The sequence below is a fragment of the Galleria mellonella genome, unplaced genomic scaffold, assembly GCF_026898425.1.
Source record: "Galleria mellonella isolate WM207_F2 unplaced genomic scaffold, CSIRO_AGI_GalMel_v1 utg173, whole genome shotgun sequence".
In the NCBI taxonomy this organism is placed as follows: Eukaryota; Metazoa; Arthropoda; class Insecta; order Lepidoptera; family Pyralidae; genus Galleria; species Galleria mellonella.
In genome coordinates this window covers 1,581,202-1,594,086 of record NW_026442016.1, presented here as the reverse complement: position 1 = coordinate 1,594,086, position 12,885 = coordinate 1,581,202, and the positions used below count along the sequence as shown (strand labels likewise).

Sequence of the window (12,885 nt, the reverse complement as noted above, 5' to 3'; positions counted from 1 at the left end):
AATTAGAAGAACCTATTACTACCTACCAAATTCATGATCAATTGATAAATAGCCAAATATATGAATACGTTATTCATCCATGTGCATATATAAATAAACTTTTTAACAATTGATACATCTATATTTTGTAACTAACAATGTCATTGTTCAGTCGATACAAAAGTAATTCTAGAAGATTCAATTTCTTTATATTCATTTCAAAGTTCAATGTACTTACGATAACGATACCATGTAATTATTTTAAAGGCGCATTCGTAATTCTGCTATGTCATTTTATTCTTTATTTAACTTCTGATCATCTAGTAAATACCCATATTTTTTGCCCTAATATCTTTTATATATAGATTATTCGTATTGTTAAATAAGACTCTTGAAAGTGTAGAAGACTATTAAATCCTAAAATAACCTCTATGTACAAGGAACATTTCTTTCTTTTTATTTAAGAGTTTCTTTTTGTCGGTGTAACTAATTCATGCATTTTCTTCCAGCCAACTCTATCCCATGCCATATTTTTCACCTCCCTATATGACTTGACACCTAGTGTACAAGGAACATTATAATCTATAAATATGAATATTATCTGTATTTAATTTATACAAAATGTATTATTACATTATCCTATAATATTAATCCTACAAATGAAATACAAATATAACATTTTTGATTTTACAAAATGTGTACTGACATATTTTGACAAGTATATCCAACACTAGTGTTTACACCGAATTGTGGCAATACTTAATTATTATTTGTCAATTTTTAAAAATACTTTAACAATATTCTTATATTTAATAATTGCAAAAGTACTCTTTTAGAGTATTTAAATACTAATCAGACAAAGGTTCTTATTGAGCTATCACTGAAAATTCGGATTGTCATAAAAAAAAATTTAATAACATAAGAATCAAAATATGAAAGATTGACGTTTCAGTATGCTATCAGATGTGTCGATTTTTTTTCAAATGTTTTGAAAACTGATAGATTAGTAACTCCGAAGATGCCACGTGTTGATATGAAGACTCTTAAATATTTATACTGTCGGTTAAGCTATAAGGGTATATTTAACCAGTGTGTTTAACGTCTGTCATCACAGTCTAAGTAAACACACTAGCTTACTTGTCTATCTATTTTAATTAGGTACTAAGAAATGTTAATAGGTTAATTTACTTTTGTTTCGCTTGTTTGTTTTAGTATTTGGCAGATTCAGTTTCCTAAAATGTGTCATTAAAATTAACTTTGATTGTATTCAAAGGAAATTAGTGATATGTAGCTGTGTGCGTTTCAAGAGTAAATGGTATTTTGATACTATGTTGTTAAAATGTTTATCAGCATTTACTCTGTTTTTATAATGTATGGACTGAAATTGTAATATGAAGTAAATATTAAAATATTATCATGGCCTTATATGTTAGCCATTGAGATTGTCGTTATTTAATAATTTAAAAAGAAATGCCCCCTTATAAGTGGAAATTATCATTTTAACATGTACTTATTTTGTTTTCTTGTTATTTTAATTTATAATTTATATCCGCTTTAATAACTTTATGTTACAAATTATATCTAAAAATAGTACAATAGGAAATTTCTTTCGATTAATGAAATTGTAATTAAAATAGAATAATACCCAATGCATTTATGTCGTTTCCTTATTAGGTAGTTATAATTATTATTATTCATGAATTATTTCACAAATTGACAAAATTAATTCTTAGTTATTGTGTCATATTCATTATTATTATTAGTAAAAGTTCTTGAGGAAAGACTCATATTATCATTAGAGATAAAATTTAAATTATTTTACGACTAATGAGACTGAATTTGTTAATGTTATTATTAGACTCTGAGAATTGTCATATTTATTTTGTTAAATGTATGAGATTGGTAAATTTAATTCAGAATAGAATTTATTTGTAACAGTTATAAATATGCCATGACATTAATAATATAATTTTTGTGGTGTCCTATTGTAAGCATATTGTGATTTTATTATGATGTTAAACCACAATTTTTTTTATTTTATCTTTGTAGTCAAGCGACATTTGCTTGATAATGCTCTTATATAATCATAAAAGACATAGTAAGACTGTTTTTAACCTAAAATAACCTAGGCATATAGAGCATTAGTTTGTTGCTCAATAAAGATTTCCAGTTTTTACCTGTGTTTGCAAGAAGAAAATGAAAACTTTTGTTCCATTTGGTTTGAGGCTATTTTACTTATTTTCTAGTCGTAATGGTTCTCTTATGTTGTACGCAGGTTAAACAGTTTTGTAGTAACTTAGATTATGAGCGTTGATCGATTGATTGATTTGTTAAGATTCATGTACAATTAACATTTAGTATAATTCATCTGCTATCATTACTAATGTGCACATATACTATTTTTATTATAAATATGCATGTAGCCCTGTTAGGATATTCTGATTATTGTACACTGGTACTGATATGTATAGCCAAATGGTGCTATCGGACATATTATATGCTATTACGAAAATTAAGTTAGATAATATGTATGATATATATGTTCTGACTAGTACCTAGAGCTATCAAATATAAGGTTCGGCTTGTATTCTGTGTGAATTTGATTTGTGAACATAATATTCTGTGTGCAGATTTTATACATTTTATATTATCTTGTACCAAATGTTGAGATTGCATTTGAAATAATATACATAAAAATTGAATTGGAGGTTTTCATTTATATCCCTTACATGTAAATTGTTATCTGATAGTTTTGATGTAAAATTTTAGTTAACTATCATTGTTGATGGCCTATTATGTATATAAGCTATATAAATATCCTCTCAGTTATATTAATGCACAATGCTTGAAATGTCATTATTATTTGTTTAGCTTGCTTTCATCATCAGCTTACTAATTTCATTGCTTTTCTAATCTTTTATGCTTTTTTTTTCTTTATAATGCAGCAGTATTCAGTCTCATTAGTTTTAAATGTTTATTATTAGAAAAAATAATTTATTTTATTTTTTATTCAGATTCAAGTGGATAATGGATTTATTTGTAATTGAAGATAAAACTCATATGAATGTATCGTTTATCGCTAACTGCAGTCAAGTATCAGCTGAGAAAACTCTGAATGCCGAAAAGACAATACACAAAGACAAGACAGAGCAGCATTTAAAATCAAAATAACAACTAAGTATTTGAAAGATGAAGACAAATATTGTGATAATGAATGCTATTGTAATTTTGTACCTTTTTAATGTTTTAATTGTAAATCTATAATTGTCTAATATTAAAATGGCCATTATAAAGTGATTATTGCCAGCTTTTTATCTGTGATTTTCATTTTTAATTTTATATTTGTGTTATAAGTAAATATTTAGATTTATGATTAGTTTTTATATTCAAATAAGTAATAAAACACAAATTATGATTCAGATATTTTATTGTCACTATCTTTTGTTATTATAATAAAGTGTTTACCACATTGTCTCCCTATCGATTTCAGGATTAACCTTCTAGCATTATTCCTTACTGCTTCTAGGCTTTCATTACTATTAAGACCCAAAATAAATCCTAGATTAATTACATCATGCACATCTCGAATATGAATAGGCTGTTCAGCACCACTAGATAAAATTATGTTTTTTGATTTTCCAATAGCATGATACATATGGGCAGTGCTTATTATATTCTTCCTGGATGTTGAATCCCTGATTGCTGGTGAGTACATGAGTTCAAAGAAAATGCCTCTTTCTATAGCCTGTCTGTACAATTTACGGCTCATTTTGAAAGGAATTCTACACTCTGGTTCGAAAGTTATAACATCAATATCCATAGTTCCACATGCATACTGAAAAGCTTGTAATGTTTTAGGTATCACAGCAATAATGTCATATTTTTTTAAATTTTCAGATTGATTCATTTTGTGTGCTATACTAGAATCTGAAAATTCTATTGTTAATCTTTGAAGAATGTTTAATTTTGTGTTAGCTTGTACTTCTTTTGGAATTTCGATGGGGGAAGGTATAGAATCTTTCTTTTCTTTCATGTCCCCTTTTTTTTTCTTTTTCTTGGGTTCATCACCAGTTTCTTCCACAAGTGTATTTATTGCTATTGTGTTAAATCCCAGTTTCTCTATCACACTTAATTTTGTAAGGTCATAAGATTTGTTAACAGATAAATCACAAAATCCCCAATTTTGACATGCCATTATGATAAATTGTTCATGTATTGACACAACCCTCGACGTACAAATTTTTTTTGGATAGATTAAACGATTAGAGTAAGGTCGATTCGAATAGAAGTATTATTTAACTAATACTGTTCACGGTTTAATTAATTATGTTTTGGTTTATAAAACTAATGGCAATATCAAGTAAGTAAATTTTGGATAACCTATAAACACTAATGATCGGTGCACTAAGATATCGCTAACAAATATAGTTATATTGATGGAGTGACACAGGACACTGACAGTTACAGACAAGTGTCTATTTTGTCTGCAGCTGTCAGTTTAACATTTCGTTCAAAAATCATGTTAAAATTGCAATATTTTGTAAATCAACGATTCATTTCATATAATTGCTAGTCTAGTCATCATCATTTCAGCTGTTAACTGTCCACTGTTGAACATAAGCTTTCCTCATAAGCCCTCTATCATTAAATTCTTTTAGTTGCCTGTTACAACACAGGAAAGGAAGGGGTGGCCTATTCTATCCCGGGACTACACGGACAATTACTAGTGCTACGTAAAAATTAAGTGTAATTGTTTTTAAAATGTATCATAAAATTCATTATTAGATGATTATAACTTGTTAAAAACATTTTTTCATAATTATCTCTATTTTCCACAACACGTTTCTTTTTTCGTCTACAGAATTAAAAAAATAAGGCATAAAAAATAGAAAAAAATATCAAAGCTATGGTTACCACCACTGCAATTAAATAATGCCATTTGTTATTACTTGTCAGTACAAAAATTGTATTCGAAATTTTAAAAGGCATCTTTATTTTGCACGAGAATAGCAATATTTTATTAAGAAAAATTATATAAAATGGTTGTACGGATTATTATTGCTGGAGATTCTCAGTGTGTTATATTTGCGGAAGTATGTTTAGTAGCTGATCACCTTATGAAAAATTTGCCAAATTTTTGTTATGAACGCATCGAAAAACCAGTATTGGAATGGAATGTTAGTTTACTTTTAAGAATTCTATAGATAGTTTAGGTGTATGTTATTAGCATAACATTATTATAAATATTATATTAACTTAAATTTATTTGGTTTCGTACTATTTTTATTTAACTTGTCAAAAGAAGAAAATTGAAAGTATGGAACCATACTTTTGATTAATTTTGACGATATGGCGCAAATTTTATTTGTATTTTTACATAGAGGGCAAATAAAATATCATCATAGTGTCTATATTATATAATCACACTTATTAAGATTGGGCATTGGGTATTAATTAAGATTATATTTATTTATATAGATGTGGTTATACAAAATAAATCAAAAACATAAATGGCATCACAAAGGATCCCCATTAATTTGGAAGGAATTATTATGTAAAGGTAGCAAGCCCTATTATATTGGTGGAGCTTCAGAATTTTTGGAGTACTGTCATTCGTATTATAAATTTGATGTTTTTCTTGCTTCCGAAAAATTTGAAGGATTAATAAAAAATTATAAACAGTATCAGAAAAAAATTAAATGCGATACACAAAGTGTCTGTTATATTTCGGACTCAAAAGAGGAAATTATAGAAAAGTCGCCTAAAACAAACTTTGTTGTGTGTATATCAGGGGCTGGATATCCCTTAACTATGCATTTAATATCAGGGTTATTAGATATGACACACGGAGAAAAAACTATTTCTAAAATATACATCCATGACAAAGAAAGGAAAGGAAGCATGGAATTCATAGAGCAAGAATGTAGTTACATCGGTACTAATTATCCTGGAAAAGTAGTGAAATTCATAGAAAAAATTGGTGTAGCATTAACGCATTCGGATTTATTCATAATTTTAGATCATGTGCCTTTTGAGTAAGTTCAATTTTTGTGAAATTATAAGTTATAAGTTACGGTTAACTTTAACAAATTTACTGTTTACAGCCCGGAAGCATCCATTGGGGACTGGATTCATGCTAATAAAAAAATAATGCAGAAGATAGCCTTAAAAATAAATGCTTCTGCTTCACGAAAAATTTATATCCTACTTCCTAATTTAGGACCGGCTTGTTATAATGCCACAGTTTTAATGAATTCGGTAACCGACATCAATAAAAATAATATTGTTGTGGCTACATCCGATCTTGGATTAGAAATTTCACCAATCGTTGCGGAGATAACTGAAGTGTCCTTAAGAACAATGTTTTGCCCTCCTGTTTGGGGCTTTGTCGGCATCAACCATTTAGTAGATATTAGGACTACTATACATAAATATAATACTTTTACACCCTATGATAGATATATAAAAGTAAAAAAATCTACTTTGAATATCGGAACACTTACACCAGAAATGCGTACAATGGAATATTTACTTTATTTTGATAAATCTTTATGGACAAAAGTCGCTATTAATAAGGTTTCCTTCTTTTTTTATTAAGTATTACAAATGTTAATTTTAAGTAAAAATGGCGTATAATTTAATAAATTATTTTCAGGCAAAAACGACGAAAACTCAATCTATAAATAAAGCCATATCCGTTTTGAATGTAATCAAGTTATGGTTGTTCAACAGCGACCATACTAATACAATTAACTTAGGTATCCGTTGTAACGGTGCGTTTTCTTATATTATTTCATGAATATACTGTTATTCTTAAATATAGATTATTAATTCATTCTTTTATAATTTACATGTTTGCAGGGTCATTTGGATTAACATTTAATGGTGCATTTTCACAACCTGCTCACTTTGTAGATGGCGAATGGACTCCAGCAGCTGATTATATGTTACCTAGAGATCCGGAAATGAATATACAATATTTACAGCAAATGGCTGAAATCGTGATGAATTTGAATAAAATGGAATTACCTAAATTTATTCCTTATTATTAATATCCATGCAAACAAAAATATTTAAAAAAAGTTTGGTAATGTTTTTTAATATTTATTAGAGTCGATTGTTTTTAAGCTAAATCGATTCACTTGTTTCGATAGTCATCCATTTCTGAACGCTGCTCATAACATCAACGATTCAACGAATGCGGCACGACACTAGTATTCCAGACAATTTATCTTTTTGAAGACTAGGCAGCATGGTCTCCGACCTTAGCCTGTTCCAAACGGAACAAACGTACTAAAAAAAAAAAAAAAACGACACTAGTACTGAAGTAGACTCTGTAGGTGTATTTTTGTGTTTTGCGGAGGAATGTTATGACGTGCAACGATTGTCTTTGTTTTAATAACACTCGTCTAGTTTTACGTTAAAAAAGGAATACCAGTAATGATGTGATATATTGTATTCGTTAGGCAGAAATACATTCATATTGCAGTATGAATTTTTCCAAAGCATGATTGTGCCAATAGCAGTTATTAGCATAGTTAGGTGTTCATATTGGTTAAGTTGTGTGAATGTTGTGCCAATAATGAGATAGTGTAGTGTTGTGATGTGGTTGTGGGACATGTGGGGCGTGCTGTGCGCCATGGAGGCCGTGGCGCAGCTGGTGGCGGTTGTGGCGTCACCCCTGGAGTCTACGCCGCCGTATCCGCAAGGTGAGAGGAGAAGAACCTTGCCACCTACGACGTTACTCCGTCGCTTACTAACACTGCATGCACTAAGCACGCCCTATTCCTTATTTTTGTGTAAAATTCTTAATTTTTAACACCTTATTTACATTACATGTGCTTGACAATGTTTGTTTTGATTAAATAACTTTTAAAATTATCTTCTTTTTTCTGTTATTGTTAAATTAATATTTACACATACTTCATTTATAAAATCTGATTTAATTAGTGCTTTATTATGTAAATAAACTTAATCATTTATTTTTTATGCTAATTGTTTAAAAGTAGTTACTTTAGTACCTTTGGAAAAAAGTACCTACGGACCAAATTCTGATTGTCAACAAGAATGCTAGTTGAGATTTTTATTTTGTTTATGTTAATGGATCAATTTATTATATTTTAATACCTTTTAAATGAAATTGCACTATTTTTATATACGTTACTATATTTGTATTATCATAAGCAAACTTGATAACACAAATATATTTAATATTTATGCTTGTTTAATATTCAGTCAATGTGAGCTTAATATGTAATAATATGCAGTATTTATTTATTCAAGAATTGAAAAATAATTGATTATAAATGTATTTTTAACTGAAAATAAACTGCATGTGCATGTCTGTAATGGTGTTTTTTAATTTCTTTATTTTTTTTTTTACAGTTTTAACTATTTAAATATCTTATTATATATGTTTGTTTAGAAATAGACATGATCAATTAAAAAAATACTACATGATATTAACATAATTTGAAGCATTATATAGATATCTTTAATATTATGCTGATGGTTTGTTTATAAAATAATATTTTTTAAGTTATATAAAGAGTAAAATCTGTAATTGAATATATCACATAGCACTATGTATTCCCAAACTAAGAAGGTCTAGTAGTATGGATAATTGATTCATATTTTTGACGGGATTTTTAGTCAAGAGGGATAGCAGTCCCATTGCCAACAATATTGACAGTGAACCACTTATTATAAAATCAAGAATTAACTACAATTGATTCTATGGGCTTCTAAGTGTGAGTTGATCAGACAGGGTATTTTGTGTTTCATATAATTTAACTGGCTAGTTCCATTCCTAGTTTTATCAGCATACTAATAGCAGGCTAATATTCTCTTCTTATAGGGAAAGATTTGCATATAGCAATAAGATATTGTTATGTATATGTTTATAAACACTAATAAAAAATGGGTTATAAATATTTTTAATACATGGATATGATAAAGAGTTATACCCACCACAAGCTTTCATCTCAACCATCTGGATGGGTGACGGTCCTCCACCATGCATCTCTGTAAGTTTTTTCTTCCATGCAAAAAGTATGTAACTAACTCTCATCAGCAATAGTCTACACAGATACCACATTGAAACTTTTAAGAAAAAAGCATTATCATTTCTAAAAGACTGGCAACACACCTGCAATTTCTCTGATGTCCTATAATCATTCATTATGGATGGTGGTAATCACTTGACATCAAGTGAGCTGTATGTTTATTTGCCCTTATATTGTAAAATATATATATATATATATTTACTAGCTTATTATCTGCTACTTCGGTCACATGGGATTTAAAAGTAGGAAAACCAAAAAACAGACCACTTCTAGCTGTCATATCAAGATAAAACATATAGCAGGTTTTAAGTTACACCTTCAGAAACATGATTGTGACATCAACATAAGTCACATCCTATTTGGTCCAGTGGCTTGTGTGTGATGTAAAAACAAACATACAGACAGGTAACAAAAATTTTAAAGTTGATTTGGCTTCTATTGCATTGGTATTAATATATACCAGAGGGAGACTTTGTACAAAAGTCGATTGCTTGGGTACCTCTGTCCCATTCGTGTTTCAACCATGAAGCAGTTGTGTTTGCATGTCTGTGTTTCGGTTTGAAGGGTGGGATATGGGGTGAATTTACTGGGTACACAGGAATAACACCTGAGTCCTCCGGAATGGCAACACATGCGGGGTATCATGGGTGAAACAGTATACTCTGTTATGTCCATGGTACTGCTCATGTCTATAGGCGACGGTTACCACTTTCCATCAGGTAGACCGTCAGGTTGTTTGCCATTCTAAGTTGTATAAAAAAAAATTTAAATCAATTTTATTAAATATCTCCCATATACAGACACCTTCTAGGTCCCGGCATAGAATAGGCCGCCCTTTCTTTTTCCGTGGGTGTCGTAAGAGCGACTAAAACAGCTTTTGGTGGAGGAACGGGCAGCAGCGCCCCTTTTAAAACACCATCAACAGCCAAACTGCAGTTGACAGTCCGTCTGCCAAGCGTGCCAATTACTGGCAAAACTGCCCTTATAGGGGAGACTATATTTAGCAGTGGACAGTTAATGGCTGATACAACAGACGACCTGTAGTTACAATTTTATTATATTAATAAGATTATCTATTTTAGTCATTAAATTTGATGCTTATTTATTATTCATCAATGTCACATCAAACATTAGGTTCGTAAGATATCTCAAATTAGTCTAGCGAGAGAGCCGGGCGGTTTAATGACGGGCGATCGCCTTATTCCGGCCGAAGGTCGTCACAAATCCCCACAAATTGCTCTGAGAGACGATAATCTGGCAGCTATTGGAGGGTTGCGGCCGTGAGGGGTGCCTTTGCGAATATCTAGTTCGCGCATTAGTTCCTTTTACTATGGAATGCTACCGTTCGCAATCGATTTACGTACGTATATATTTCTGGTTTCAATTTAGATTTTGTCTTCATGCCGCATTTAAAATTGATAACCGTATGGATATCTTTTTAAATTTAGATACTATTGATAAAAAAGCAGAAATTATAGTAAAAAAAAAATCCATAAGTAACGCATGTCAGATATAACAAGCGTCGAAAGGGGTGCGTTCGTAATTAAGGTAATGTTAAAAGGTATGATACATTGTCTATGTAAGTGAAAATTCATGAAAACTTAAGTGAAAAAAAAATAGCATGTCTGGACAGAACCGAGACTCCAACGTATCTCATTGTTCTTCTTTTTATTCTAAATCCTTTACTATCCAGGCAGTTCGCCTGTGGAACTCACTACCTGCCTCTATTCGGTGCGCTCAAACTCTCACTAGCTTCGAAACCTCTGTTAAATTTTAATAACTCTCCTTTTAGTACTATTTTTCTGTGTTCTCTCTTCATTTTCCTTCGTCATTCTCTCCTGTGTATGTTTGCTATTAAATATGTGTATATTTATGTGTATTTATATATATATTGCTAGCAATGGGGCTGTCAAACTCCATTGCTAACAATCCCTTCCCCCTATATATATGCATTAATATCTATATAATAGTCCACCTACTCTTGTGTCTTTTTTTTAATGTCCTCTACACAAAGGTTGTCATTAAGAGTTTATTTAGCGATAAGGCCGCCTTTTATGTCACTTCTCATTAATATTTACTGTATTTATTATTTTTTTACTTGGTGCAATAAAGTGTAAAATAAATAAATATCCAGAATTTTGTACAAATCTGGTATGAGGTTTAACGACATGCGACAAAGGTTGCAGTACCGCCTAACCATTGTCGCATATATAGAATACTAGTTTAAAGACTGTGGTACATTAATTAATTGGTATTTAAAATTATATAACGTTAGCTGTGTCGTTAGACGCAAAGAGGTAACAAACTCACTTTCGCATTTATAACATTAGTAAAATTCCGATTCTTAATAAACATACTGGTAGACCAACTCCTGTATAATTAATCGTTACTAAAGAAGCTCTGGATAAAAAGAAGTAGGGTCGGGTTTTCCATAAAATTATTCATATCCTCATTCCATTTTATCGCGCCTCACGACTTTGAAGATACGTGTTTCTGTGGCGCTAGTTAACTAATGAATGTTACATAAGCAGGGTGGTCGGCCAAACACTCGTGGGTAGCTGGATATACTCAGGTAGTTTGTAATTAATCTCTTTGTATGTCAGCAGACTGGGATTAAAATGTAGGTAACGTTATCAGCGAGGTAATGTTTTAATAAATGACAAAAGGTAGTGTAACACTATCAAATTTGAACACTAGTAGTGTTCAAATTTGCTTTAAGGTTGAAGGTTTGATTCATTTAAGTAATTAAATTTGTCACATGACTAGGTTATTCGTGTTAACAATAATGTAATATACGAGATCTCTCATTGAAGCAATAGTTCTAAGTTGCAACTAGCTGTTACAGTTATATTGCGTCAAATGTTCTTATATTGTGGTGTGGCGTACGCCTATCATTTGCCAAAGTAGAGAAACATTAGTTGCATAACAAGCGGCCGCTTCGGCATTCGCCTAACGGGACTGGCGCGAACAGGGGAGCCCCGACCTCTACCGATGGACGATGCGAGCGTCTCTCCATATCCTCACCGCTATCGATAACTATTATTATTGAGATTCTTTATTCATTTTGCATTTTAGTAATATCATAGATTCTCTGTCGAAATAATAAAATCCCACGATATTTCCTAGTTTCATAATTTCTCATCACGAACTGCAAATGTTGAACTGCATGGAGCGTCCGTTGATTTGGCTGGTCGTGCGGTCGTGAACGAGACCGTAACAGATCAGACTGGTGGTCAAACAATGCTTCTGGCCATTGAAATGCTGTCGAGAAATTTTTAAAATTAAATACCTTTTTTAAGATAACTTTAGCCCTCTCTATAATATGATAATTTAGAATTTTGAAGATTACAATTGGATTCTACTGTTGCTGGATTTTTGGGTCTAAGCAAGCTTGGGAAACATCTAGAGTTGCTTTTTGTGTGGATTTTATTTTACTATAGAGTGAATGCAGAAATTCCCTCGGAGTAATAAACGCGATGTATTTGATTTGATGAATAAATGAGTACTTTTAAAGACTGCTCGTAGTCTCTTTGGCCAAATAAGTGCTATAGTAGTTTGCCGGATGAACTTGTTCATTAGCATTGTTACAATGCATAATATTGTTGCGTGTCCCGCTAAAATTGAATCGTAATTCGTCGAGTGCGGAAGGCGCCGACCGCGATTCCTGTTAGTGTCCGCGCATCGTGGAACCGGTTTGGAGGGCAATCACGACTCATTCCATGCTAATTGATCGTTTTGGCTGCTAGGGTTTGTTAATTATTATTATCTATTACTTAATTAACATTTTTAAAAGTACACTTATAGTATCATAACTAGTCGTGTGTCCATTGCGATTTTTTAA

General features: G+C 31.0%; 4 protein-coding genes across 4 annotated transcripts in view; 3 read left to right on the top strand and 1 right to left on the bottom strand.

Moving 5' to 3' along the window:
• LOC113515513 (protein Lilipod) overlaps nucleotides 1–3,394 on the top strand; it is a 32,295-nt gene extending 28,901 nt beyond the window's left edge. Inside the window, exon 10 of the mRNA XM_026899753.3 lies at nucleotides 2,994–3,394. Coding sequence (XP_026755554.2) covers nucleotides 2,994–3,150 — 157 coding nt within the window. The 3' untranslated portion in view covers nucleotides 3,151–3,394. The remainder of the gene's footprint in view (nucleotides 1–2,993) is intronic.
• LOC113515524 (ribonuclease P protein subunit p30) lies at nucleotides 3,389–4,446 on the bottom strand. The gene has a single exon (XM_026899770.3). It carries the CDS (start codon nucleotides 4,172–4,174, stop codon nucleotides 3,389–3,391), a length of 786 nt encoding a protein of 261 aa, XP_026755571.2. The 5' UTR covers nucleotides 4,175–4,446.
• Nucleotides 4,447–4,933: 487 nt separating this feature from the next.
• LOC113515647 (putative malate dehydrogenase 1B) lies at nucleotides 4,934–7,162 on the top strand. The gene is made up of 5 exons (XM_031912370.2): nucleotides 4,934–5,156; nucleotides 5,458–6,014; nucleotides 6,084–6,555; nucleotides 6,635–6,752; nucleotides 6,841–7,162. The coding sequence occupies exons 1-5, from the start codon at nucleotides 5,019–5,021 to the stop codon at nucleotides 7,029–7,031; spliced, it is 1,476 nt and encodes a 491-aa protein (XP_031768230.2). The 5' UTR covers nucleotides 4,934–5,018; the 3' UTR covers nucleotides 7,032–7,162.
• Nucleotides 7,163–7,285: 123 nt separating this feature from the next.
• The window catches only part of LOC113515382 (uncharacterized), a 194,692-nt gene continuing 189,092 nt past the window's right edge, over nucleotides 7,286–12,885 (top strand). Inside the window, exon 1 of the mRNA XM_026899567.3 lies at nucleotides 7,286–7,688. Coding sequence (XP_026755368.2) covers nucleotides 7,583–7,688 — 106 coding nt within the window. The 5' untranslated portion in view covers nucleotides 7,286–7,582. The remainder of the gene's footprint in view (nucleotides 7,689–12,885) is intronic.